General features: G+C 40.4%; 1 protein-coding gene and 1 non-coding gene across 5 annotated transcripts in view; both read left to right on the top strand.

Annotated features, from left to right (window-relative positions):
• LOC136886050 (integral membrane protein 2B) overlaps nucleotides 1–24,219 on the top strand; it is a 77,254-nt gene that overhangs the window by 2,706 nt on the left and 50,329 nt on the right. Inside the window, exon 2 of one of the 4 annotated variants that reach the window (XM_067158776.2) lies at nucleotides 13,308–15,601. The exons of the other annotated variants lie outside the window; for them this stretch is intronic. Coding sequence (XP_067014877.2) covers nucleotides 13,308–13,922 — 615 coding nt within the window. The 3' untranslated portion in view covers nucleotides 13,923–15,601. Of the gene's footprint in view, nucleotides 1–13,307; nucleotides 15,602–24,219 lie in introns of those variants that run through there. 4 annotated transcript variants of the gene reach the window in all.
• On the top strand, nucleotides 5,103–5,209 carry LOC136886906 (U6 spliceosomal RNA). The gene has a single exon (XR_010861870.1). It is a non-coding gene; the product is annotated as a U6 spliceosomal RNA (small nuclear RNA).

The raw sequence follows: 24,219 nt of genomic DNA, 5'->3' as shown, positions 1-24,219 counted from the left end.
TTGGCCGTGCGTGTAGAGGCGCGCGGCTGTGAGCTTGCATCCGGGAGATAGTAGGTTCGAATCCCACTATCGGCAGCCCTGAAGATGGTTTTCCGTGGTTTCCCATTTTCACACCAGGCAAATGCTGGGGCTGTACCTTAATTAAGGCCACGGCCGCTTCCTTCCAACTCCTAGGCCTTTCCTATCCCATCGTCGCCATAAGACCTATCTGTGTCGGTGCGACGTAAAGCCCCTAGCAAAAAAATAATAATAATAATAATAATAATAATAATAATAATAATAATAATAATAATAATAATAATCATGTAATAATTAAGAGGGAAATCCTTCAAGACAGTATTAATGGACATTTATGTTTTCTTATATATTTAAATGATGTGAGTAAAGAAGTGGAATCAGAGGTAAGGCCTTTTGCGGATGATGTTATTCTGTATAGAGTAATATATAAGTTACAAGATTGTGAGCAACTGCAAAATGACCTCGAGGGTAGGCAATGATATGAAAATAAACGGGGTTAAAAGTCAGGCTGTGAGTTTCACAAATAGGAAAAGTCCTCTCAGTTTTAATTACTGCGTTGATGGGGTGAAAGTTCCTTATGGAGATCACTGTAAGTACCTAGGTGTTAATATAAGGAAAAATCTTCACTGGGGGTAATCACATAAATGGGATTGTAAATAAAGTGTACACTCTGCACATAGTTATAAGGGTATTTAGGGATTGTAGTAAGGATGTAAAGGAGAAGGTATATAAGTCTCTGGTAAGACCCCAACTAGAGTATGGTTCCAGTGTATGGGATTACTTGATCCAAGAACTGGAAAAAAAATCCAAAGGAAAGCAGCTCGATTTGTTCTGGGTGATTTCCGACAAAAGAGTAGTGTTACAAAAATGTTGTAAAGTTTGGGCTGGGAAGACTTGGGAGAAAGGAGACGAGCTGCTTGACTAAGCGGTATGTTCCGAGCTGTCAGTGGATATATGTGCGTGGAATGACATAAGTAGACGAATACGTTTGAGTGGTGTCTTTAACAGTAGGAAATATCACAATATGAAGATACAGTTGGAATTCAAGAGTACAAATTGGGGCAAAATTCGTTTTTAGGAAGGGGAGCTGAGGATTGGAATAACTTACCAAGGGCGATGTTCAATACATTTCCCATTTCTTTGCAATCATTTCAGAAAAGGCTAGGAAAATAACAGATCGAGAATCTGCCACCTGGGCGACTGCCCTAAATGCAGATCAGTCGTGATTGATTGATAAAAAGCCATCTAAAGTTGTCCATTGAAACAAAATTATTCCACAATTTGGAGAGGATATTTTTTATGCACATGGACAGATACGTTTTTGAGAAATATGTGAAATGAAAGAGGCAGCATTCAATAACATGGAAGTCGCGACAAACAAGTCGTATCTAGAATAACAGTGGATTGCAAAATATGCCAGTAATGACGATATATAGATGCCCAGTCATTTTGATTGTAAAACAAATAATTAGTCCGCCTCTGTGGTGTAGTGGTTAGTGTGATTAGCTGTCACACCCGGAAGCCCGGGTTCGATTCCGTCCTCAGCCATCCTCGAAGTGGTTACGCGTGGTTTCCCACTTCCAGGTATGGCACCTAACTTAATGCCACGGCCGCTTCCTTCCCTCTTCCTTGTCTATCCCTTCCAAGCTCCCCATCCCCCCACACGGCACCTGTTCAGCGCAGCAGGTGAGGTCGCCTGGGCGAGGTACCGCTCCTCTTCCCCAGTTATATCCCCGACCAAGTATCTCACGCTCTAGGACACTGTCCTTGAGGTGGTAGAGGTGGGATCCCTCGCTAAGTCTGAGGAAGAAACCAACATTGGAGGGTAAACGGATTAAGAAAGAAAGAAAGAAAGAAAGAAAGAAAGAAAGAAAGAAAGAAAGAAAGAAATGCATTTAAAAATGACTGAAATATTACTCTCAGGAGTTTCTAAACCTATTATTATTATTATTATTATTATTATTATTATTATTATTATTATTATTATTATTATTATTATTATTATTATTATTATTATTAGATAATACTTATTAACTGTATTCATTCCGTTACGTGTTAAAGGTAACGTAGAAAATGCGCATACGGTATTTATTATTTAAAGTATATATAGTTCCTTCATATATTTGGGTCACATCTTCTCGCTCATTCTTGAGTTATTTTTCGAGGATGTGTAGGTCGTTTTATGGGATATTTTCGTTATTTATTAGGTCATCAAAATCATCAGAAACACTGATGGCACGTCTGAGCGTGAAAATCCGGAGTAAAATAAGAATAAGATGGAGCAAGTTAGGGACAATGGTGTTTGTAAAGATATGGATGAAGCAGACAATGACTGTAACAATAATTAACATTGGAAATATTAATTAGCTAAGTCTGAAGAGTTATGCAGCCTAAATCCCGGAGATATACGGTACCACGAGCACATATAAGTTGTTCATTGTATACAAAAGATTAAAAAATATACTAAACACATCTCTGAAATGGAATTGGCCATAGCTTAGTCTACATTTAACCAAAGAATTGGAAAAATGTGGGCACTTCAAAATAGAAGTTAAATTAAGTGAAGATGAAGAATGAAACAAAAATTATCCGCTACACAGAAAATATGAAAGTCATGGAGATGTCTTTCTGCTTAGAAGATCATGAAAGCGAGTTCATATTAACAAATCTATATTTTTTCGTGTAGTGCGAGCATCTGTACGAGATTACAGGAGTGTAGAGGTTCAATTTAATATTCTTCGCAAAGAATGAGTTCTTATAGTAATGCATATAATATTATACTACTAACCTAGCACACTGATCACGAAGACTGATTGTGTTAGGTTACGTTACCGTGTGTAAGGGGCTTTGCTGTGACTAAGACGAAACGCCAGTCTTTTTCACTACGCGGTTTGTATCTACCATATATAGAAGGCAAAGTTCTGACACGCAGTAATAACGTGAGGGAGAAGATGACGAAATGACTGAGAAAACTCTGCCGCATTCAAGGACGTCACTTATTTCAATTTCTCCCAAATATCCAATTACCCGGCGAGTTGGCCGTGCGGTTAGGGCCACGCAGCTGTGAGCTTGCATCCGGGAGATAGTGGGTTCGAACCCCACTGTCGACAGCCCGGAAGATGGTTTTCCGTGGTTTCCCATTTTCACACCAGGCAAATTCCGGGGCTGTACCTTAATTAAAGCCACGGCCGCTTCTTCCCAACTCTTAGGCCTTTCCTATCACATCGTCGCCATAAGACCTATCTGTGTCGGTGCGACGAAAAGCAAATTATAAAAGTATCCCATTAAAGCCTTTGTTCCATTTAAACCAATATACATGACGTCACATTTCAATAATCATTCGCATAAGGTTAAATCATGCTTGAGTTGATGGATGAAGTTGTACGTACAAACCGGCTTCGGTGGTGGGGTCATAAGAGGCAATTAGAGGAGGATAGGTTACCTCGAGAATAATGGACTCTGTTATGGAGGGTGAGAGGAGCAGAGGGAGACGAAGACGACGATGGTTAATAATAATAATAATAATAATAATAATAATAATAATAATAATGTTATTTGCTTTACGTCCCACTAACTACTTTTTCGGCCTTTGGAGACGCCGAGGTGCCGGAATTTAGTCCCGCGGGAGTTCTTTTACGTGCCAGTAAATCTACCGACACGAGGCTGACGTATTTGAGCACCTACAAATACCACCGGACTGAGCCAGGATCGAACCTGCCACGTTGGGGTCAGAAGGCCAGCGCCTGAACCGTCTGAGCCACTCAGCCCGGCACGACGATGGTTAAACTCAGTTTCTAACGATTTGAAGATAAGAGGTATAGAACCAAATAAGGCCACAGCACTAGTTGCAAACATAAGATTGTGGCGACATTTTGTAAATTTACAGAGGCTTGCAGACTGAACGCTGAAAAGCATAACGGTCTATAATGATGTATGTTCTATTGACGAATCATTATGAAAGCGTCTTCTTTCTCCCTTTTTGAGTTGTATTTTCCCTCTCCCTTCTAATGCCACTTGCTTGGTGCTACATCCTAACATTCAGATAGCTGAAATTCTCTCTCTCTCTCTTTCCGAAGCTAACGTTCATATCTAAATTTGCAGTCCTTAAATGTCGGTATGGTCAAGTTTACTAGTGCGAAACTATTGGAACCTATCTATCCCTGTCTTATTCACACTCTACCTGTTCACCTATATTTTAATTATAGTATCTCCTATTTAATTTTCCCCTTCTTTAACTTTCTGATAATTATATAAAGGTATTTACCCTTTAATTTTTATATTGCCTACGGTAAAAATTTGTGTCTGGACGGAGGGCGCAAGCAATGTCCAAAACAAAACCAAGAATACGGTAATAATAATAATACGAATACTTAGTACAAATGACGAATTGACGAACAATGGTTGACAGGTTACCGCGGTAACGGTTTTCTGTCTACGCTAATGAAGTATTGGACAGATTGCTGCTCTTTTCTCTCTAGTAGCAGTAACAGCAGTAGTAGTAGTAGTAGTAGTTGTTTTTGTTGTAGTAGTGTTGAGGTTGAGAGTAACTTACCTTGTGTCGTTCTCATGGGGACATGTTTCGATTTTCCCTCTTCATGAGTCATGTCTGTGTTCCTCACATACCAACTAGAACCTTTTCCCGCTAGCTTCAAACATGAAATATCTAGAACTAGTGAGTAGCCTAATCTTCGTACGAATATTATTGTCACACCATAAATAAAGTCCAATAGACCGTAAGTTTCTTCCCAGGATAGATTTCTAAAGCTAGAGTAGGCCTACGGACTTGCAGAACAACCGTAATGTTGGCATTCATTATTCACATTCTCATGACGTCAATGGCGAGTAATAACATTCTGCAAAAAGTCACTACTTTAAACCCAGTCAAACAAATAAACTTACATTTTATAATCATATATATCATTAAAATTTTATAGAGAATAATTATTCTCGCCAATACATTTGATAACAATGCAAAAATAAGCAAAGAATAAAAGACAAAGAACTATCAAACATACCTCTAAACCGTAGGTGATAGTCACTCGCCGTTACTAAGTATATATACAAGTTAGAGGGAAACAACTGCTGTACTCGCTTCGGCGGTACATATACTAAAATTGGAACGATACAGAGAAGATTAGCATGGCCCCTGCGCAAGGATGACACGCAAAATCGTGAAGCGTTCCACATTTTTTCCGCTTAATTACAAACTCTGCCGGGGGAACGTGTTCTTTACATCGCTGGATACTTTAGGGAATATGCTCTTTACGACACGACGCGACACGACACCTGGATGTCAATCGTTAAGGCGTCACTGTCTGACACTGTGGTTATCCGGTTCAAATCCCGTTGGTCGAAAATATTTTCACCATCAGAATATTGGTTGGCAGGGATGGAGAGGTGGTGGTATACAATTTCTAATCGCTAGATTGCGTGCCAGAAGCCTGAATTAAATTCCGAACATCTCCGTAGTGTCCATACGGAGTGACGCTGTTGACGGTTATTCGTCAGTCGGATGGAGACATTAATCCTTGGTGCTGTTCGACAGGAGTAGGCTTTGTGCCCTCTCCCTTCCTACTACCATATATCATTTAATTCATTTCGTATCATTAACTCATCTGATGAGCTCGATGTCAGGAAGAACAACCGGTCGCAAAAACTCACTAACAGGATTCATCTCACTTAATACCCGATCCGGTAGATGAACGGGGCAATGGTTCGAAACCTTCTCCCCCACAAACACACAGATTCAATGTTATACTAACCACCATATCGATGAAAAAAAAAATGAAATGGCGTATGGCTTTTAGTGCCGGGAATATCCGAGGACATGTACGGCTCGCCTGGTGCAGGTCTTTTGATTTGACACCGTAGGCGACCTGCGCGACGTGATGAGGATGATATGATGATGAAGACGACTCATACACCCAGCCCCCGTGCCAGCGAAATTAACCAATGATGGTAATTTTTTAATTTCGTGTGGCTATTTCTAGCCGAGTGCAGCCCTTGTAAGGCAGACCCTCCGATGAAGGTGGGCGGCATCTGCCATGTGTAGGTAAAGGCGTGTTATTGTGGTGGAGGACAGTGTTATGTGTGGTGTGTGAGTGATGTTGGGGACAGCACAAACACCCAGCCCCCGAGCCACTGAAATTAACCAATGAGGGTTAAAATCCCCGACCCGGCCGGGGATCGAACCCGGGGCCCTCTGATCCGAAGGCCAGTACGCTGACCATTCAGCCAACGAGTCGGACACCAATCATGGTTAAAATTCACGATCCTGTCGGGAATCGAACCCGGTACACCTATGACCAAAGGCCAGCGCGGTAACCATTTAGTCATGGAGCCGAACACTATATCGATAATTATATACCGTACTACACATTAAAACCACTGAGCGAGTTAGCCGCGTAGCTGCATTCGAGAGATCATGGGTTCGAATCCCATCGTCGGCAGCACTAAAAATGGATTTCCGTGGTTTCCCATTTTCAAACCAGTCAAAAGCTGGGGCTGTACCTTAACTAAGGTCATGGTCGCTTCCTTCCCACTCCTAGCCCTTTCTTATACCATCGTCGCAGAAAACTTTTGATGTGTACTTTCTCTGCTTCTCTGTGATGGAATATTTGTAGGTATATTAACCATATGCTCCATTAATTTATTGCACTTGCTTCGTCGGTGTGTTATAGTGCAACGTTAAATAAAAATATATCAGAGCAGGCTACTGCTTTAAGGTAAGGTAGGCCAACAGAATATACGCTTAGCTATTCATTTAACTAACAAAAGCATTTAAGATTGAATGTAATAAAAAACTCGTAGACTGTCTCTCTTACACAAATTCTCACTTATCATCTGACCCCATCTCACCAGCGCATGAACTGTAAGGTCCCGATACCAAAGATCTTTTCCACTTTTATGTATAATTTTCTAGCTAAGCATGATACCATGTGGCTGTCTCTTTTTCTTCTTCTTCTTCTTTATCTGTTCACCCTCCAGGGTCGGTTTTTCCCTCGTACTCAGCGAGGGATCCTACCTCTACCGCCTCAAGGGCAGTGTCTTGGAGCTTCAGACTCTGGGTCGGGGATACAACTGGGGAGGATGACCAGTACCTCGCCCAGACGGCTTCACCTGCCATGCTGGGCAGTGGCCTTGCGGGGGGTCGGGAAGATTGGAAGGGATAGACAAGGAAGAGGGAAGGAAGGGGCCGTGGCCTTAAGTTAGGTACCATCCCGGCACTTACCAGGAGGAGAAGTGGGAAACCACGGAAAACCACTTCGAGAATGGCTGAGGTGGGAATCGAACCCCCCTCTACTCAGTTGACCTCCCGGGACTGAGTCGACCCCGTTCCAGCCCTCGTATCACTTTTCAAATTTCGTGGCAGAGCGGGGAATCGAACCCAGGCCTCGGGGGGTGGCAGCTAATCACACTGTTATGGCGTCAATCTATCGATTCATCGGACCTCGGATAAATCTTTTTCCAACGAACATGAATTGTAAGGTTTGTTTTGATTTCTCCTGTCCGTTTTTCCGAGATGCTATTCCGGTTTTGTGCACGAGTATTTATTTATTTATTTATTTATTTATTTATTTATTTATTTATTTATTTATTTATTTATTTATTTATTTATAGTTTAGGCGGCAGAAGAAATCAAAGAGGAATTTGGAAAGGGAGTCACAATCCAAGGAAAGGAAATCAAAACTCTAAGATTAGCTGATGATATTGTTATTTTATCTCAGACTGCAGACGATCTGGGGAAATTGTTGAATGGCATACACAGTATTGGAGAAAGAGTAGAAGATGAAAGAATATAAATCCAAAACAAAAGAGAAAGGAGTGGAATCGAAGTTAGGCGACGCAGAAAATATTAGATTAGGAAATGAAGTCTTAAAGGGAGTGGGTGAATATTGTTACCAGAGTAGTAGACGAACTAACGATGGCAGAAGTAAGGAGGACATAAAATGCAGACTGGCATAAGAAAGGAAGGCCTTCTTTAAGAAAAAAAATTTGCTCACTTTGAAATTTGAATAGAAATATGTTTTTGAAGATTTTCGTCGGGAGCGTGGCATTGTGAAACATGGTCAAGAAGAGCTTTTGAGATATGGTGTTACAGAAGAATGCTGAAAGGTGATTTCATGAATGAAGAGATACTCAATTGAATTGGTGAGAAGAGAACCATTTGGTGAAATTTGACGAGAAGAAGAGACAGAATGATAGGACACATCTTAAGACACCCAGGACTTCTTCAGTTAGTTTTTTTTTTTTTTTTTTTTTTAATTTGAGGAACGGTGTGGGTAGACCAAGACATGACTATGACAAACATCTAGGCTAATCTGTTCCAGAGAACTGGCACATGAGGTGGACACGGGTTTTAACATACATGGTTTTACAATTCTGAATAATAAAAATAGTTCAATAAAATTTGATGATGTTCTTTCATTAACGAAACATTATTATATTATATTATATTATATTATATTATATTATATTATATTATATTATATTATATTATATTATATTATATTATATTATATTCTTAATTAATTTTTTTGTTTTTCAAACATAATGTGCTGCTAAATGTTGTTAAATCCATACTCCGCGATCATTTGTATAGCATTTGACGAGCTGTAGCCTACATCATGCTATACTTCCAAATTTGTTTCTGAGCCTTGTGATTTTTGCTATTTCTGTCTGGCACATTCTAACAAATTCACCAATGATTCATCTTCATTATAGACCGATGTCTTTCACCGTTCAGTCTGCAAGCTTCTGTGAATGTACTAATCGCCGCCACAATTCTCTATTTGTAACTAGTCCTGTGGCGTCGTTTAGTTCCTATACCTCTTATCTGTAAATCGTTAGAAACTGAGTCTAACCATCGTCGTCCTCTACTTCTCTTACCCTCCATAAGAGAGTGCATTATTCTCCTACGTAACCTATCCACCTCCATTCCCCTCACATGATCGCACCACGAAAGCCGGTTTATGCGTACAGCTTCATTCATCGAGTTTATTCCTAACTTAGCCTTTATCTCCTCATTACGAGTACCCTCCTGCCATTGTTCCCGCCTGCTCGTACCAGCAATCATTCTCGCTACTTCCATGCCTGTTACCTTCTAACTTATGGATAGATATTCTGTGTCTACCCAGCTTTCACTCCCGTAAAGCAAAGTTGGTCTGAAAACAGACCGATGTAAAGACAGTTTCGTCCGGGAGCTAACTTCCTTCTTACAGAATACTGTTGATCACAACTGCGAGCTCACTGCATTAGCTTTACTACACCTTGATTCAATCTCACACAGTAACGGTGATTGGGATTTAGAAGTAGGGAGGGGGAGCGGCAGGTTGAAAACTTTAAAGACAACAAAAAGTATCCGGATTTACGGGAGGGAGGGAGGGAGGGAGGGAGGGAGGGAGGGACAGGAAGGGTGCGGGGGACATATACAGTACATCAAAACTTGTTTTAAAAGGCTACAAAGTTGTAAGTTTTCTGATGCTCTCTGAGCGAATTTCGACAGAGGTAAAGGTTGACAGTTATCTATTTATTTATTTATTTATTTATTTTGCTACTTGCTTTACGTCGCACCGACACAGATAGGTCTTATGGCGACGATGGGAGAGGGAAGGACTGGGAGTGGGAAGGAAGCGGCCGTGGCCTTAATTAAGATACAGCCCCAGCATTTGCCTGGTGTGAAAATGGGAAACCACGAAAAACCATCTTCAGGGCTGCCGACAGTGGGGTTCGAACCTACTATCTCCCGAATACTGGATACTGGCCGCACTTAAGCGACTGCAGCTATCGAGCTCGGTGGTTGACAGTTAACCAACTTAATTGAGGTAATAATAGTTTCTTGAGATTTTGATTCAATACTATAGAATAAAACTTTCACCAAAGGAACAATAATACACATTTATTACAACTGGCGTGATTATACAGTTTAAAATCATTTACTATTTTACTACACATTAAGAAACTAACAGGTACTAACTGAGACTGCCAGACTGGCGAATGCGCGCGGCAAGCGGGTGAATTACACCTCACTTGTCCATGACCTTGGCTACCCTTCCCCACAGCACATGCAAAGTCTCCACTACTTGCTGTAGTGCTATCCAGTTCGGTTAGCCGCGACGAACGATACTTTTGTGCGTACTTCCGCTAAGAATTTTGTTCCTAATTACACACACAAAATCAATTTGTTTTACGTCGCGCCGATACAGATAGATCTTAGGGCAACGATGGGATATGAAAGGCCTAGGAGTGGGAAGGAAGCGACCATGGCCTTAATTATGGTACATCCCCAGCATTTGCCTAGTGTGAAAATAGGAAACCACGGAAAACCATCTTCAGGGCTGCCGACAGTGAGACTCAAACCTACTATCTCCCGGATGCAAGCCCACAGCTGCGTGCCCCTAACCGCACGGCCAACTCACCCGGTGTATTAATAATTAAATAAATTAAACGAAAAAAAAATACCTGAAAATGCAAAAGTGTTTGTACATTTTCCTTTTTTTTTAAATAATTCATATAATTCCTAGTTTCAGCTGGCTAAAGTGGAATAAGAATGTAAGGTTTTCTCCATAAAGTGTGTGTGTGTTGGGGGGGGGCTAATCGCCGCTACTCATTATCACTTACTGTACTACCACACGGGCCGGCCCCGCGGTGTAGGGGTAGCACGCCTGCATCTTACCCGGAGGCCCCGGGTTCGATTACCAGCTAGGTTAGGGAATTTTACCTGGATCTGGGGGCTGGTTCGAGGTCTACTCAGCCTACGTGAATAGAAACTGAGGAGCTACCTGAGTGTGAGATAGCGTCCCCGGTCTAGAAAGCCAAGAATAGCGGCCGAGGGGATTCGCCGTGCTGACCACACGGCACCTCGTAATCTGCAGGCCTTCGGGCTGAGCAGCGGTCGCTTGGTAGGCCATGGCCTTTTAGGGGTGTAGTGTTATGGGGGGAGGGGTACTACCATCCTGGGAGAACACACACCCTGAATACTTGAAATTATCTAATGTTCCAGCTTTGTATCCCCAATCTGACATTCAATTCTCTTGGATGACATAATATTTTTGTACTCGCTATATCTTGTCGTTGTGGCAGCCTCCTCATGGGGGAAGTTCACTCAGTCAGTCACTACTGATCTGCATTTAGGGCAGTCGCCCAGGTGGCAGATTCCCTATCTGTTGTTTTCCTAGACTTTTCTTAAATGATCGCAAAGAAATTGGAAATTTATTGAACATCTCCCTTCGTAAGTTATTCCAATTCCTAACTCCCCTTCCTACAAATGAATATTTGCCTCAATTTGTCCTCTTGAATTCCAGCTTTATTTTCATACTAGCTGATGTACCCGTGCTTCGCTACGGGATTCTCAGAAAGACTGACTTTGTGGTTTTCTTAACCTGAAATCAACATAGGTCATTGACTGGGCGAGTTGACCGTGTGGTTAGCGGTGCGCAGCTGTAAGCTTGCATCCGAGAGATAGTGGATTCTAACCCCATTGTCGGCAGCGCTCCGTGGTTTCCCACTTTCACACCAGTCAAATGCTGGGCCTGTACCTTAATTAAGGCCTAAGGCACTCCTAGCCCTTTCCTATCCCATCGTCGCCATAAAACCTATCTATGTCGGTGCGACGTAAATCAAATAAAAATACTCTGTACGCAGCAGTAATCCTATCTACCGGAGATGAAGGGCAACAGATGACACAAAGCACATCACGACAAACAATGGTCAATGTAATGTTATTGTTGATCAATGTTATGAGCTTTCTATATTGTAGCTTTCACATTTAGTTTTCTTTCGACTCTGTGATTTGTAAAATATTATATACCATAAACTGAATTTTCTTATTCTCCGACTTTACATACCGATTTTCATTAAATACTGTGTATCCATTTCTGGTTACTCGGCGCTGATATGGACTTAGTAACAAAAATCCAAAATCATGAATATCTTTGTGATCATAGCCAGTACGGTAACAATGTATAAGACATGAATAATAGGAAATTTAATACTATATAACCCTAGTTATGTAGCATTCATTGATTACACCTCTTAATAAGAAATATTTGAGAATTACATTTTAGGCATTCCCCTAAACTACCATTTCACTCAGCGTGAATAAAATAATTTACAGCCTAGACTATAGCGACTTATTTCCTGACTTTGCATACCGATTTTCATCAAGATAGGACTACTAATAACAACAATATTTGAAAATTATATTTTAGGCCTTCCCCTAAACTACCATTTTTCTCAGCGTGAATACAATTATTGATAGCCTAGATTATAGCAACTTATTCCCCAACTTTGCATCCCCATTTTCTTTAAAATACGACCACTAATAACAAATAGTTGAGAATTCAATTTTAGGCCTTCCCCTAAACTACCATTTCACTCAGCATGAGTAAAATGATTTATAGCCTAGATTGTAGAGGCTCATCCCCTGACTTCACATACCGATTTTCATTAGACCACTAATAACATAAATATAGTTGAGAATTCAATTTTAGGCCTTCCCCTAAACTACCATTTCACTCAGCGTGAGTAAAATGATTTACAGCCTAGATTGTAGAGGCTCATCCCCTGACTTCACATACCGATTTTCATTAAATTATCTTCCACCGTTTTCTCGTGATGCGTGTGCATACAGACAGACAGACAGACAGACAGACAGACAGACAGACAGACAGACAGACAGACAGACAGACAGACAGACAGACAGACAGACAGACATTACGGAAAAGTAAAAAGTGCATTTTCTTGTTGCTATGGACATGAACGATACAGAAATACCATTATTTTCAAATTCTGAACAATGTACAGACAAAACTCTTATTTTATATATATAGATTGTGATCTTTCCTACTTTTAAAGACACCACTCAAACTTATTCGTCTACTAATGTCATTCCATGCCATCTCTCCACTGACAGTTCGGAACATACCACTTAGTCGAGCAGCTCGTCTCCTTTCAATTCTTCCCAGCCTAAACTTTGCAATATTTTTGTAACGCTACTCTTTTGTCGGAATCGAGCTGTTTTTCTTTGGATTTTTTCCAGTTCTTGAATCAAGTAATGCTAGTAATCCTAGTGTATTGGATTGAGTGGTATTAATAATAATTTTTAGGTATTTTTCTACATGTTATTTAATTATAAATTAGTTCGAACAGAGTGAAGAACTAACATTTAGAGATTAACGAAGTAGAAACTGGAAGGAAATAGCTTCCACTTTAACAAAATACTGTCGCTATTATGTGAATCCCCTTAAGTAAGTTCTGAGCGTGTACTAAGTTGTGGTCTCTACCACCAGAGTGCCGTGGCGGACCCAGTGCTGATCCGGAGATGGGGAGCCGCAGCCACCAACGCGCCAGAGGAGAACGAAGTCCTAAAGGTCAATGGACAAGAGATAGTGGAAACGAACTACGTCAATGAATTCTCCGCAGACCCTGACCCCGAGATTGCCGAAGTGGATGTTGACGTGGTTCCAATCCCTCAGTTCACAGACAGCGAGCTGATACGATTCGTGCACGACTTCAATTACAACAAAACTGCAATAATCGATCCGTATCGGCAGAGGTGTTTCGTCATGGATCTCGATTACGATCGATATGCCCTACCTTCATCTGTCTTCGATTTGTTTTGGAAAATGAACACCAATTACTATGGCGTTGACCTGGAAGTGATCAGGGAGAACATGAGAGTGCTACTTCCCCAAATTGAAGATACGGAAGGACTCGGACCTGTTATACAATGGAACTGTCTCGACTTCCACACTTACATGCTTATCAGAGTCGAAATAGAGGCTATGGTTAAAAGGAGCATTTCTGAGGAATTACCAGCTTTCAGAGAAAGAGTTGGCGAACGATTGTTAGAGTTTAGAATTGTTAACATGGAAGAAGTAACAGATTACGAGAAAAATATGTAATTAGATGTAAGTTATACAAGAAATGTGGGTACTATATATTAGAAAAAGACATGTTTTTTATCTACCAGGTTTAGTAAATTTCATACCAAATAACCTAGTTCTTTGTCATTTAAAACACACAAAAGGCGGGGGGGGGGGGGGGGGGGGAACGGGACGAGGCGTACTGGCCTGAAACAACTGAGACAGTTAATACTTTACGAAAAGCTCAAAATTTGGTTTACATTGAGCGGTTATTTTCGAAATCATTGCTCTTTCTTTCCAATAAATAAATAAATAAATAAATAAATAAATAAATAAATAAATAAATAAATAAATAAATAAATAAATAAATAAATAAATAAATAAATAAATAAATAAATTTGGTCTTTTTTTCAAAATGCTCCCGGCGCCATTTGTTTGTTCTATGATTTGAGACTTGGTTGTTAAAGTTAGCAAAATAAAATGAGTTCTTTGTTGTATTTTGTTTGTTTTTAATGAAAACCACTTACATGTCTATCAGAGTCGAAATAGAGGCTGTAGTTAAAAGGAGTATTTCTGAAGAAATGCCAGCTTTCACAGAAAGAATTGGCGAACGATTGTTAGAGTTTGCCGGGCTGAGTGGCTCAGACGGTTAAGGCGCTGGCCTTCTAACCCCAACTTGGCAGGTTCGATCCTGGCTCAGTCCGGTGGTATTTGAAGGTGCTCAAATACGACAGCCTCGTGTCGGTAGATTTACTGGCACGTAAAAGAACTCCTGCGGGACTAAATTCCGGCACCTCGGCGTCTCCGAAGACCTTAAAAAGTAGTTAGTGGGACGTAAAACAAATAACATTATTATTATTGTTAGAGTTTAGAATTGTAAATATGAAAGAAGTAACGAATTACGAGAAAAATATGTATTCAGATGTTGGTCATACAAAGGAGTGGGTACAGCATTTTACAAAAAAAACCCATGTTTTTTATCCACCAGGATTAGGAAAATGACGTCATACCAAAAAACTTAATATTTGGCCCTTAAAACAATAAAGGAGAAAACTACTGAATTTCCTGTCTTCGTTAATGATAGCGATTATACGCCAAATTTGGTGAGACAGTTAATACATTACGAAAACTCAAAAATTTTGTTTAAATTGAACAATTATCACCAGCCACCACTGATATGCATTTAGGGCAGTCGCCCAAGAGGCATATTTCCCATCTGTTTTTCACCTAGACTTTTCTTAAATAATTGCAAATAATTTGGAAATTCATTGAACATCTTCCTTAGTAAATTATTTCAATCCCTATCTCCTATTCCTATAAATGAATATTTGCCCCAAATTTGTCCTCTTGAATTCCAACTTTATCTTCATGTTATGATCTTTCTTACTTTTAAAAACTCCACTCAAACGTATTCGTCATTCCACGTCAAGTCTTCACTGACAGCTCGGAACATACCACTTAGTCGAAGAGCTCGTCTCCTTTCCCCCAAGTCTTCCCAGGCCAAACTTTGCAATTATTTTTCGAAATTTGAGGCTCTTTCTTAAAAAAGAAAGTGGTCTCCTTTCAAAATGCTCCTATGGCCATTGTGTGTTTGTTTTATGATTTGAAACTTGGTTTTTAAGATTAGTCAAGTAAAATGGGTTCTTTGTAGTATTTTATTTGGTTTTAATGAAAAGCTTATATCTTTCAAAATATATTTGTTAATAGGTGGCATCTGATTTTGATTCTTTTCTTTGCATTCACTCAAAATATTTTTGAAAGTTTTCAACCATTAAAAAATTTATGTACAGCAAATTATGAACAACATACTGTACTATACACACTCGTTCGTGCAAAGTCTGAAGCTAATAAAGTTAAGACAGGCTTGTCTGAAGCATTTCGAATAAAGTTTATTGTGAGATAAAAGTACAGCTGGAATGGACGCACTAAGAAGAAACATCATACCTGTATTTCCCAATGTTTTGTTCGTCTAAACTTTTATATTTTGGGTGCACGCGATCTATCACAACGGATCACTACGATGACCAAGAATGTATGAAACTTTCACCAAATCAGCATAAAATAACTGAAAAATGTCTCCTAGCATTTTTTGTTTACATTTATGAAAAATAAAGGGTTCAAAGATTAAACTCCTTTACAGTTCCAGGAAATTATATGAGAAAAGTACAGACATATATGAATACTTTACCCATTTTCAAGGAAGACGCACACATAATGTCTTAAGCAGCCAACGCCTTCATGGTTTCCTATGTCCGCCATAAATCTGCGTTTGGTTCATCCCACAACGCCAGTTCTGCTTTACAAAAAGTGGACCACTTGGCACTCCGATCCAAGAAATACATCACGCGGCTTCAAAAATCTTTTAATGGCATACGGCACGTTAAAATTGTCAAAATCATCATATTTTATGTTTTTATATTTTATGAATCACTGAAGTCTACCCTTTAAAATGATGTATTGCACCGTTCCTGTCCTCAAAATCCGACGAGACTCAGGGGTGTGGTAGAGCGCGTGATACGTTCCGAATGAAAAACATAGGCGACGTAAAATTATCTCTAAAATAGATAGAAATCCTAACAAGGATATGGACAGGATAACGACTATATTATACGTGAATAAGAAACGGATATAGGGCTAAAATAGATTTATTAACTAAGACTTAGATTTAATTCACTCTACAAAAATCACAAATGGAAAATAAAATCGTACACTTCGACCAAAAATGGTCATGAAAGTCAATAGAATGTGCCGCACACATGAACAAAGTTCAATTAAACAAATGAAAGACAACAAAGTCAAACGGGTAACGACCCGGAAATAAAATACAAACACAATACATTTGAAACTTGGGGGAACCCTACATTCGGATGGTGAATCGACTCAAGCCTTCGTTTCTACGTCCATGCCTCGAAGGATTGCGATAATTAAATCGTTCTTAAACTGCCACGGTAAAAGCAATAACACTAGCATTTGATCCAACATATTTACAAACATACATTCCGATAACATCGGATACAAAAATAATTCACAAACTTGTTCAGGACCATCCCTATCTTCCTCCAAAATATCACTGAATTTACTATGGAACCGTCCCATACGCAAATTGGATGGAACAGAAGCCGTCATCCCTTGAAATAGCCTTCGAGCTATGAACCAAACACTTAATCAACGCAGATCGAAAATGACACACATATTTACACGAAAAAATAAAATCACACACAGAAAAAAGAACAAACAACACATGAAGAAATCTGTAATAAAACATGAATTTAAACACAGCGAGAGCTTATTGGAAGTATACATCCAAATAACGTGGGTGCTGGCTCGTGTCTACCCCAGAGACACAACAAATCGTTCTCTCTCACTCTCCACGTAGCCGGGGAATCACCTGTGAGCTGGGAAATGTCATTCTATTTAGCAAAAGAAAACAGTGGCTTACGGGAACATACGGTCTAACCTTAGGACTCTCACTAGAAGGAGGGGGGTGGCCAGTCAGCTGATATACTTGCTCTCGGGAATCAATACTGTCGTTTCTAAGACCTCGTCTTTCTTCTACACAAAAACACTGCCTTCCCGCTAGCAGCTCCATTTCTGCTATTACGCAAATTCAACAGCTGTCTCATAATCTCACACAACTCTGCTTCAAGCAGATACAAATGGCCTCGTTTCTATCTCACATAAACGCGGAAATCGCAAATTGATCCTGGGCAATTTAGGCCTCACCATTGATAGCTCCAAGGTTCGATTCTCCCCCTTATTCGCACGTATAGGCATCTCAGCCCTTTCTACTGACAGCTCCAGGGTTAGATTCCCCCCTTGTTCACACATACAGGATGGTATGCCGCAGTTTGTAGTCAGAATTCATCCATCCTGAAAATCTATCCATATATTCGCTTTTATTATAATGCAGTTCTTGATTAAAGCTTGATATTGTGTCGTAAAAGGCAAAGGTATTTTAATCGCAGTTCTTCTATACAGAACGGTTATCTTGTGAGCTCTGAGGTTAGTCGGTTAGTCTTGAAGGAGCGTTTTTTTTTTGTTTTGTTTTGTTTTTTTGCAGACAAGGAACTTTTAAAAGATACATGGCCTTCACTCTTTCTAGTGTAGCTAGGTTTTTCTTTGGCAGGCGTTCCCATATAATGTCTAAGGCGTATGTCATTATGGGGTCTGTTTGTACGTAGGCTTTTTTCTCTTAGCAGCATGTAAGTTACTGGCAACACTCTGCCATCTTTTGAATATATTTGGAAGCTGAGAAAGGTTAGAGAATCGAAGAGTATCTAGCAGGGAATAGTATTCATCCGTGATCAGAGGAAGTGTATACCCTTTGGCTTGACAGGTAGTAATCAAACATGGCTGCATGCAATGACATTGCTAAGGATAAAAATCACGTCTATCAGAATATTAATAAAAAAGTGTTAGTCGCTTAGCAACCTGATAAGTACAGAATGCATTGCGGGTTAGGGTAAGCCTTCGCCTGCAATTATTGGAGCAATCATTTAATGAATTGATATTATGATTACTCAAAGTTGGCTGAACTCAGAAATGAAGCAGTTTTTAGTAAACTCTTTTAATATATCGATAATAATAACAACAATAGACATGTCAAGAAAATATTTAAAAATATAGATGTGATTTCGTCTATGGCCTCTATTTCAATGAACCAACACAACCACTGTCCACCATCTTGACTGATGTTGTATCCTTACACCACGCAGGTCAAAGCTCTGCTGTCTGTAAACCAGCTTGAAATTCAACTGTAAGACATAAGATGACAGCAGAGCATAGAGACATGACCGTACACCCTATTTCCACTGAAATCTCACTTCTCAAAATTTTCTTGGTTACATCCTTATTAGGGGGAGGTCTTCGATTTCTGGTTTCTAGGACGCTGTAACATGCTGCTGCAAAATGTGGTTTTCAGAAAGCTTAAAGATGCTAGCAGCCTCAGTTGGGTGGTCAATCCAAAATACATCATTAATGTTGATTTCGATACAGATATTCTGGATATATCTTTTTCACGCATCGCTTCCATTTATTTCTCGATTTATCTCGGCCACTCGTGACTTACGGATTCCTTTCCAGAGCTTTGCCGACGATATTCTTCTTCGTAAACATCTTCCTCATCAGCTGTGATTCCTATATTGTAGTCACCTCCGAAAGAAATATAATTGGCATTACTTCCTCAGCAATCTACATCAGGTAGACGGTTTCCTTAACCAACGATCTTCACTGTTTGAGGAGTAAATAATAATATTTCCCTTTCCTCACCTGTTTTATACTCTCTTGTAAATTACAATTAATCAAATGACTACATGGTAGAATACGAAGCTGCCCGATTGATCTTCGAAAAACGGTGTTAATGGCTTGCATTCTTGTGGTCACCCCTCCTTCGCTATAACATTTCACTGGCCAAAAACAAAGCTTATACCGTTATATACTATATTTGATTGTTGAAATAAAGCAAGAAGTGAGGCAAGGCTGTGTTCTATTTTCACTCATCTTCAATATCTACTCTGAAATGGATTTTCTAAAGCACTGAAATGAAAACAGGAGGGTATAATTGTTAATGGGTTCACAATAAATCATCTTCAATATGCAGAGATACTGTTCTGTTTGCAGCAAGTGCTGAAGATCTGCAGACATTACTAAACTGTGCGGTTGAACACGTTTAAACACGAAAAAGACCAAAGACATGGTGATAAGTTAACTTGGCGCATCACTGGAGAAAGTCCAACGCTTTATAAGTATCTCGGCCCCAGGGGCTCTGAACTTTGGAGCGTGGGTTGGCGACCACGGGGCCCTCAGCTGAGTCCTGGCATTTCTTCCACTTACTTGTGCCAGGCTCCTCACTTTCATCTATCCTATCCGACCTCTCTTGGTCAACTCTTGCTCTTTTCCGACCCCGACGCTATTAGGTTTGCGAGGGCTAGGGAGTCTTTCATTTTCACGCCCTTCGTGGCCCTTCTCTTACTTTGGTCGATATCTTCATTTTTCGAAGTATCGGATCCCTTCCATTTTTTCCCTCTGATTAGTGTTATATAGAGGATGGTTGCCTAGTTGTACTTCCTCTTAAAACAATAATCACCACCACCACCACCTTTAAGTATCTCGGCTGTGTGCGTGATCACAGATGGAACAACGCTGTTGAAATTAGGTTGCGCATTGAATAGGCAAGCACTGCATTCAAGAGAATGAGCAAACTTCTCTGCATCGGGGACTCAATCTCCGTCTCTGTTTTCTTCTGTGTTATGTATGTTCTGTCTTACTTTATGGTGCAAAGACTTGGACCCTGACAGAGAACACCACCTTTGAGATGTGGCGCTCCCGACTCCTGCTCTGGCTCCTAAGGGCCGGTATTATAATGAGGGTTTAAACTGAAGATTGAGTTAAACAGTAACTTGAGTTTAAACAGATGTTGCGTCTTATAATGACCGGCCTAAGTTAAACTAAGGTGGAGAAGGAAATATACGATCTTGGTAGCAGTGACTTGCGAGAAAAGAAGACTATCGATAATGTTTTGTTTACTTCTTGTAGGTAAAATGGCGGATAAAAGCAATGGACGTTGTCCGAATTTTACTTGTAAGGAAATAGAATTGCTTGTGCAATTAGTACAGAAATATTTATATAGTCCGTGAAACAGTGACTTTATGAATTCCTCCGAAATCTCCCATTTTAATAAATATACTACGGGAGGCATAAAACCGCAATGACATTCAAACAGTTCAAAACATTTTTACCTTTTCGAAGCATGTTTTATCCTAGCACCAATTTGTTGAAATAGGGTTATGAAAGTCTGTTTTGTAATCCTAAGCCTATTTAAAAATTATTTTTCATTCCATATATCAAAGTGACGACCCCTTGCTCGGAAAACTCGTAGTGCCCGTGGTCGTTCAACAATTTGAACCACTTCTTCGTCATCGCTTAGTATTTCTTCAAACACCTCAAAAGTATGTTCGAGATCCATTCGTTCTGCCATGTTGTGAGGTTATGTATTCTTAAACTTCAGTTTAAACGGTAGCTGAGTGGCAGTAAAATTAATCTCTAGTTAAACTTAAGATTAAGTTTTATAATACGCGATTAACAGATAAACCGAAGTTTAAACTGAACCAACAGTTAAAACCTCTTAGAAGTGAAGCTTCCACGGTGTGAAGAATTATTTAATTTATTTTCCGGGTTGAACCGTGTTGTGCTTGTACGCATATTACGTACAGTTTGCCGACGTTTCGAATACATTGCAGTATTCTTTGTCAAGGCGACTGAGATACCCCTACTCGATCCGAGGTAATCAGTCTCCCAGGCAGAAATTACACTACTAGAGTGGCCTTGATCTTGGCCTTTTATATCCTAGCCTTTCTGGCTGACGTAAGCCCTGGCTGTCTCGCGAGGCTTCTGGAAAGAATATGTCACAGCCAGGTAGTGGGGGCTTGCCCGCGCTGTTATGTAATGGGGTTGAGGCCCGTGTGTTTATGTTGTGGTCTGTATGTCTTAAACTGTGAATGATGGGCATCCAAGAATTACTGATTTTGTATCCTTCTTCTAAATTTATGTTATTCGGATGTTTCTTGATTTCGATAGCCTCGCGGATTTTCCTTTCCAGATTCCAAGGGATAGCTGCTAGGATCTTGGTCTTGTCAAATGATATTCCGCGCCTAGTTTCGTAGGAATGCTTGGCTACTGCTGAAACAGTTCAAAACATTTTTACATTCTTACCTTTTCGAAGCATGCAATTAGTACAGAAATATTTATATAGTCCGTGAAACAGTGACTTTATGAATTCCTCCGAAATCTCCCATTTTAATAAATATACTACGGGAAACCAAGCATTCCTACGAAACTAGGCACGGAATATCATTTGACAAGACCAAGATCCTAGCAGCTATCCCTTGGAATCTGGAAAGGAAAATCCGCTAGGCTATCGAGATCAAGAAACATCCGAATAACATAAATTTAGAAGAAGGATACAAAATCAGTAATTCTTGGATGCCTATCATTCATAGTTTAAGACATACAGACCACAACATAAACACACGGGCCGCAACCCCATTACATAACAGCGCGGGCAAGCCCCCACTACCTGGCTGTGACATATACTTTCCAGAAGCCTCGCGAGACAGCCAGGGCTTACGTCAGCCAGAAAGGCTAGGATATAAAAGGCCAAGATCAAGGCCACTCTAGTAGTGTAATTTCTGCCTGGGAGACTGATTACCTCGGATCGAGTAGGGGTATCTCAGTCGCCTTGACAAAGAATACTGCAATGTATTCGAAACGTCGGCAAACTGTACGTGATATGCGTACAAGCACAACACGGTTCAACCCGGAAAATAAATTAAATAGTTAAAACCTCTATTATAATACCTGCCCTAAGTGTCTTAAAGCATCTAGTTGCCAGCAAAAATAACTCCACCTACAAAGGGGACTAGGAAAGTTTTGCAATACACAAAAACGGTTGGATGGACACCCCTGTTATGGTGAGGGATGGTAAGGTAAGGGTGTATTCTGCCCGAAGGCAGGTCCGAACCTCCGCAGAGGTGTGCCTGAGCCGGAGTTTACGTGCGGTAGGGTGGCCAGTACCTTTCCCCCCTCAATTCCCTTACCCCCCACCAACAGCGCGTGACAACCCATCCAAATGTTGACCACGCCCAATGTTGCTTAACTTCGGAGATCTCACGGAATCCGGTGTTTCAACACGGCTACAGCCGTTGGCTGAGGGATGGAAAGAGGGGTGAAAACCGGTCTAGAAGAAGCAAAGCGCGACCTTCACACCAGTTGTTACCAAGCAGTGGGATTGAAAGCAAGTTAAGATGTCAGTGTGGTTTAAAGGTGAATATCGTGCAATTGTCCGCTACAATTTTGTTCGTGGATTAACTGTTGACCAGTGCCTGGAGGAAATGACTCCTGTGCTGAGAAAAGACTGTCCACATCGGACAACAATTTTCCGCTGGTACAAGGAGTTCCAGAGGGGAAGTTTTGGGGTTGAAGACGATTCTCCTTCTGGGCGACCGTCTGAATCAGTGACTGAGGAAAACATTGAAGCTGTGAGGAAAATGTTGCAGCAAGAGAGGAGGTTGACATATGGGCAGGTCTTAGAGACCCTCCATATCCCTGCACCAACTATTCATTCAATTCTACACGACCATCTCCATGTCAGAAAGGTTTGTTCCCTTTGGGTGCCCCATTCACTTTCAGAGGAACAAAGGGCATATCGAGTGAAATGGTGCCGAAAAATGCTAAAACAGTTTGAAAATGGGACTTCGCGTAACGTCATTAGCATCGTTACAGGTGACGAAACTTAGCTTTATTATTATGATGTCCCAACAAAATCCCAGAACAAGGTATTGCTGTTTGAAGATGAGGGTGGTACTGTGACTATGCGAAAGTCAAGGTCAGTGAAGAAAAGGATGATTCCAGTATTCTTCACTAAACGGGGCATCCTGACTCGGGTTGTGCTAGAAACACAAAGGACAATTACTGCGAAGTGGTACAGTGAGACTTGTCTGCCTCAGGTCATCCAGTCTCTCAAGCAGCTCCATCCAAGGTCACGGCTTAACACTCGGCTCTTGCATCACGACAATGCTCCAGCACATCATGCTAATGTAACAATGGATTTTCTTGCCAGATCAGGTTTGATCACCCTCCATACAGTCCTGATCTTGCCCCATGTGACTTCGCGCCCTTCCCTGAAGTGAAGATGAAGCTGAAAGGGCAGTGTTTTGCATCCGACGAGGAGCTTCTGGCAGTATATTAAGTGTGGTGGAAATTATTTTGAAAAAGTCTAAAGCGTTCACTCACATTGCAAAACTTTCCTAGTGCCCTTTGTACTGTACACACCTTGAATGTCTATTATCTGTCGTGAGCCACAAATGGGAATCAGTGAAGACTCAATCAGGAAATCAGTTTATGAAAAATAAAATCATGTTAGATGTAATCTATGAATTATAAGAAACAAACAAGACGTCTAACATAGAACGAACGGAAAGACTCCAGAAAGCATACAAACACACATGGTCACATTATAATAAGAAAAGCATATCAAGACAGGCCAAACTTAGATACTACAAAACAGTCGTATTACCAGAATCATTGTATGCGTCAGAAACGACCACAATTGGAGCATCAGGCATCTGAGAGACAGAAAAAATAGAACATAAAATTCTCAGGAAAATATTTGGACCAATACACAGAGATGGCATACGGATGAAACGACCTACGGAAAAGCTGTACCAGCACACTGACAGTCTCTCAGACATGATCAGGAAACGCAGACTAACTTTCTAGGGGCACATGCAGAAAATGGAGAACAACAGACTTACAAAGAAAATCTTTGATGTAGTAAACA

The sequence above is a fragment of the Anabrus simplex genome, chromosome X (assembly GCF_040414725.1).
Source record: "Anabrus simplex isolate iqAnaSimp1 chromosome X, ASM4041472v1, whole genome shotgun sequence".
Taxonomy (NCBI): Eukaryota; Metazoa; Arthropoda; class Insecta; order Orthoptera; family Tettigoniidae; genus Anabrus; species Anabrus simplex.
This window is presented reverse-complemented; position numbering and strand designations above follow the sequence as displayed.